This window comes from Bradysia coprophila, chromosome IV (assembly GCF_014529535.1).
Source record: "Bradysia coprophila strain Holo2 chromosome IV, BU_Bcop_v1, whole genome shotgun sequence".
NCBI classification, from domain to species: Eukaryota; Metazoa; Arthropoda; class Insecta; order Diptera; family Sciaridae; genus Bradysia; species Bradysia coprophila.
Genome location: NC_050738.1, coordinates 3,641,730 through 3,647,729, shown reverse-complemented (window position 1 = coordinate 3,647,729; position 6,000 = coordinate 3,641,730). Strand labels below are relative to the sequence as shown.

General features: G+C 38.6%; 1 protein-coding gene across 1 annotated transcript; it reads right to left on the bottom strand.

Annotated features, from left to right (window-relative positions):
* Window positions 1-1,209: 1,209 nt before the first annotated feature.
* On the bottom strand, window positions 1,210-3,006 carry LOC119085830. Its single transcript, XM_037196330.1, has 3 exons — window positions 1,880-3,006; window positions 1,543-1,819; window positions 1,210-1,469 (listed from the first exon to the last, which is right to left on the bottom strand). The coding sequence occupies exons 1-3, from the start codon at window positions 2,956-2,958 to the stop codon at window positions 1,248-1,250; spliced, it is 1,578 nt and encodes a 525-aa protein (XP_037052225.1). The 5' UTR covers window positions 2,959-3,006; the 3' UTR covers window positions 1,210-1,247.
* Window positions 3,007-6,000: the final 2,994 nt, after the last annotated feature.

Here is a 6,000-nt window from a genome sequence, read left to right as displayed (position 1 = left end):
ATTTCTGGTCGAACAATCTAGAAGTCTAGAACAATCTTGCTTGCTTGATAACACGATAACTCGAGTAATTCTCAGAGGCTTCGAAAATCGCAGATTTGAAAATATTAAGTGTTTTCGACCAGTATCGTAATTCATGTGGTTAAATTCGAACATTGGACTTTATTGGACTGGTAATCTGCGATATACGACAATTTTTGCGTGAAATCGCGTTCTTAAAAGAAATTTTTCGTTCCTAAAGTGTTTGCACGAGTGTGAATTTTGCCAGAGCCGTAATTCACATGAGTTTTTTTTTTCAAGAGGTAAGCAAGAAATGCGCCACCTGTTCAGCGCTTTTAGTAGACTATATAGGAGACTCAACTTAGGAGTAAGACATCGCTCGCTGGACCTTCAACTCATAGCTCTTTTTGTTTCTTCAGGAAATTAAATAAATATGAGTAAAATGAAGCATGTGATGACTGCTGTCTTCTGAATAAAAGAGACATCACCTTTTCATGTGACTTTAATTTTGTGATCTCAAAAACACCACCTCATTTAAAAATGGTTAGAAAACTAAGGCTGGAATTATAGAAAAAAAAAAGTCAGTCAAGGGACCTGACCCACCCAAGAGGTGGGGCCTAGTATTTATGAAACTGATTAATTCTGTGACCTCAGGGGGCCCAAGTAAGAAAAGGAAACCACAAGCTAAATTTTACAGTCCAAAAATTGAAGAAGTAATGCTGAGCCGAACCTACATAAAAATACAATGTGAGCTAGGTCGTTATGCAAATGAATTGGTCTCACAATTTATTCATTCTATACTCTGGACTCACAAATCTAAGCTATTATCCTAGGCTTTTGTATTGCTTGTTTTATCTGTCTACGCTCTCGAAATGAGCAAACGAAGCCTATTAACCTAACTAAAAATGAAGAATATTTCGAAGGACGAGGTATAGACATAGAGGTAAGCGCCGCCGCTCAGTTTAGCCGGTGGAGTTATAGGTTTGTTCCAATTAACTGTAAACCCGAACTTTGACAACGCGAACGGCAACGATTTCAACCACATATATGCACATAGCCTGAACGTCAACAAATTTCTTTGTAAATTTTTCGTCAACATATAAGTTGAGATTAAGTGGACTTCTGTGGATGAAATTTGACATTCCGAAATGACCTTGGAACAAACCTATTGATTGGCTGTTTAAATTTTCAGTGGGATAAATCGAAAGCTGGTATATCGTTTTAACAGGTGTATTACACTTTACATTGGCCTAATAAAGAGAGCGACCTTGAAAGTAACAAAAATCATTTAAGATCGCGCTTTGACGAGCAGCATCATCATCGTAAGCCAAATAATGTTGTCCAGGACAAGGCTCGTCGACAAGTAGAATATTGTTGTTATGTCTCTTCAATAACTTCTGTGTAAATTGAAAGTAAAGTTGCCTGTCATGACTGGTGTGCTCTGTCCACGCAATACCTTTTCCGATCAATATCTGGGGAAAATTTTAATAGAAAAAATGAAATTCACCTCTTCAATCCGAATTCTGTCGATCTGGGAACATTTACCTCCAATGAGTCGTTCAACGGTTGCATACCACTGAATCCAACGACTTCAACCGGAACGGGTTCATGTAATGTGATCTTGCATAAGAAATAGCCGTCACTGTTCAAAATTTTACATCGACCAATGTAGATCTGGTTGTCGTTAAGTGAAATCGCAAATTCTGGTAATGCTGCACCGTCTGGCTTAAATGATTGAAATTCAAAGCAAGCAGTCTGGCAATTGGTGTTCTGTATGCCTGGTGGTTGGTCCATGAACTCGTTTGTTTTTACGTTCCCCACTCTGTTTTATAGATTACATTTAGTTAAGAATCAGAATAGGAAGCTCTAGGAAAGAACTAACAAGTTTGGATATACGTTGTACGGATCCAATAATAGGCACCGAAACTGTTCTTCATTGAGATATGATTTCGCCATTTTCCACACCAGCTTTACCATAAACATATTCCGTTTTGTAAATGCCAAGTGGAAGAAACTTCCTTCAGACGTCATAATACCTAGGGCATTCGAAACGAGCTCCCATTCTTGTTTATCAATAAATTCGGTGATGAATTTTATTACAGATTCGTTTCGTTGCTCGTCCAATGTACCGACCAGGAACCACAGCAATGAATGGACCAAATACACACTAATTTTAACTTGTTCAATAATTTCCTTCAATGGAACAGCAGCAAAGGTTAGGTAGATACTTTGCTCATGTGCACACGAACAAATTTTTGTTATCAGATTCGTATTGTCTTCACCAACTTCTTTAGGCGTGTGGAACAAAAGAATCTCAAATTCTTTCTTCGTGAACAGTGAATGATACGTAGTGATTTTGTTATCAAACTTATCGTTGAAGATTTTGATGCCTCGTTGTGCCATAAGCTCTTCTAAATTGATTTTGTCCCGTACAAAATTGACTATGTTTTTACCGTGCCTCACAGACGTACAATTCCAGAAAAAGTTCACAAATGTGTCAGCAACGAACGTGTTGAATGTTTTCACGTTCGCGATCTTCGTTTCAGCCCATTTGTAAAATTTCAATACTACGTGGTTGTTGCATTCGTTGAAGATGATGTGAATAACATTTTCGAATATGGTCTTAGTTGTTAACACCGCCCAATCCGTTATTGGAAACTTTAAATGTATCATGGCCATCCACTTCCCCTCGATGGAGTCGTCAAAATGTCTACTTGATATTTTATAGCCGTAGATAGCCGGGGGCCTGTAGTACTGATAGATTAAAGTGTTCCGTTCATCATCGGTTTTGCTATTCAATATTGTGAGCACGTAAGAGTTCAGCGTTGAATTTTGATACTTCTCGTCGGTTGATTTATTCAGTCTGGTGTTAAATGTCTCCTGGCTCCTCAAAGCTTCCGAAAGTTCGAAAGCTGTGGTAGTGTCTTTAATAACATCGACATCACTACGGGGAAAATACATAAACGCATACTGGAAGGGATTGCAGCCGTGTGAATCAATTTGTGCCAAATATTTGATAAATTTTGCATGCGAAATGTTCCGTAAAATTTCAATGACGCATCGCAATCCCTTTTCGGAAGCTTTCCAGAAAAGTGAGCATTCGTCAAAACATTCCGTCAATGGGGTCGACGGAAATTCAAGAATGAAACAGAGAAGCAGAATTGCATTTTCATTCAATAAATAGATCACATCGTCCCATTTAAGCTTTGGATAATTTCTGTCGTACGTTTGTGCAAACGATGATCTACTGAAATCAATAACGCCACAAAATAAAATCGAGTCTTTCATACGCCCATCGATTAATTTGATTAATCTGTAATGGCTCGGCATATGCCTGGACGAAATTACGCTGCACAATCGACCATAGAGCTTAAAGCTTGATTCCAACGATTTGACAATGTAATTCGACAAAAAGAAGTAGGACCCAGTACCGATCCGAGATAATTCTAAATTGTGAGTTAGTATTCCATTTCGCAGTAAATCGTCCGCACCATTCCTGTACATACCCAACGGTTTCCGTGACAAATTGTTGCTTTCGAAACAATGCTCTGCAAATTGTTCAAAAGCTGTAAACATGTTCATGCCCAGAATGACGGTCATAGCAGTGTCGTTCTTTGAATTCTGTTGATGCCGCCGGTGTATTTTCTCCGAGTACAAATCCTTATGTAAATCATAGATGTCGATGATACCATCATTTGTATAAATATTTCCTGGTATGAAGGGCTCTTCACTGTACAGCATGATGTATTCGTTAACGCATGTGAGATATTTATTGGCAATTGTAGCCGTTAATTTTGGGAACGCAATAAAATCTCGATAAAAATCGATTAGGATGGAAGCATGGAATCGAAACATACTTTCATTTGCAGGATCGCGTAACTTTTTTTGCCAAATTTTAGTCACGCATGACACATGGTCCGACCATGAGAACGGCTGCAACTCGACAATAATTCTGTTCGATAATTCGTTTTCTAACTTTGTTGTTTCCGGTGAGTCTGCATGAACTGTGATCAATAGCTGACTTTTTTCACTCAATATTTTGATGAGTGATATGGCTTGGTCGACAGAATCGTCAGATAAATCGACGAATGAATCAAATAGGAAAATCACTTCAGACTTCTCGTACAACCTTTTAAATAGACTCAGTTCAAAATCACAGTCGGAACTAGATGTTGTACTGACAAAATGCTTGGCAAAATGTTCCACATCACGGGTATCTTCTGAAGCCAGAGTAAGTTGTTCTACAGTTACTCCTGCTATCCAGCAGTGAGGATTTCTTCCCTTGAGCAAACCTGCCATCCGCGACAATGCAATCGATTGTCCACTTCCAGGGTAGCTAGTCAGTAGGAAGCTGGTTATCGGTTTCGATATTATCGACAAAATTTCAGATGTTGTAAATTCTCGTTCTAAATGTTTGACCCGTCGCTCGACAAATATTTCTTCATCGTAATCGTCCACTGACTTGGCGATAATTACTTCCTCACCGTTGACAAGTTTTTCTATTGGAATACTTAGAAAGTCATCATCGATCAACTTATTCAGAGGAACCAGTGCTCCTTGAAAATTGATTTCTTTCGACAGCAGCGCAGCCCTGTAGGATTTTTTCAAATGTTCCCAGGTATATTCCAGGGTAAAATATTGGTTTTGCGCTGTGAAAATGGAATCCACAGCGCCTTGATTTGGACCAAATATGATCATGTTTTTCGAGGTATCTTCATTCTTCAGCTGTTCAACAAAGTCCGCCTGAAACGTTGATTTCAAATCGACAAGCTTTTCGACGTTTAGAACTACGGTGATGTTACTGGTCAGATGCCAAACTCGCTGGATGTATGTTGATGTCGAGTGATACACGAAATCTTCAATCGACGCAAAGATAATGCACTTTTCAGATTGCTTCCGCATGTCAGCTCCATCTGTTGGCGTACATATCAAACCTTTTTTTACCACTTCATTGTGAAAATCGGTCAAAAATAATCTAGGAATAGCACAGATGATTTTTTTAACATTTCGTCCATCGTAAACTGCTTGATCTAAACATGTTCTGTCCAGTTCAATATTCCACTTTTGTATTTTGTCCTCGTGTCGAAGAAATTCGTTCAATTGATTCACTTCTCGTTTGATGAAAAAATCCTCTGGATTTCTTGTAAGTCTCTCCATGTACGGTAAAACGTTGTCTCGGTAAAATTGAAATAACTGACCCATTTCGTCACAACAACTTAATTCCATGGAAATCAACTGTGGTACACGCGCAATGAGTTCCTTTGGCCAACTCGATTCGGAGTACGCAACATACACGTCATTAACCACCTGAGGCAGATTTTTACGAAATTCCTTAACCTTGTTCACAATTCGTTTAAATTTTCTTTCGTTGTCTGCATCAAATTTGTGGTATGGGCAGCCATGGTTGTTAAAAATTATATGAAGTGCGAAATGTGTCAATTCATGTATTATGAGTCCACCAATTTCCACGTCATTTTTATCGGCAACACTCAAATAAATGCGACCAAGATGATGATACGTTTGGCCATCCATGGTATTGGATGCACTCAAGTCTAAATTCAAAATACTTTTATTCCGAAAATCAATGCTAATGGTCAATGCTTTTGAATGTTCAACCACTTTTAAAATGCTTGCCAGTTCGCTGAAATTGTTCAGATTCTCATAGATTCTTGCAATCTTCTCCTTGCACTCCCGTTGCTTGCTGATATCAACGCCAGACACAAATGTTTTGCCACTTAAGAAGGTGACATGCGATTGCTGCTCAATTTTAAGTCGGTTGATAATTACTGCACCGACTCTGTTCTTATCAGCCTTCGTCATAAAATATAGTTCATCAACATCAACACAGAAACCTTTACTTAAGACGTATAAATACGTCGTGAAGTCATCGTTATCACTTGCTTCGATTAATGCTGTTGTTGTCGCTGCCCTCGAAACTGCTGGTTCATCGGTAAACGTATAGGCAAATTTTAAGTTGGGACACTTTTCTTCAAACAAACCGAT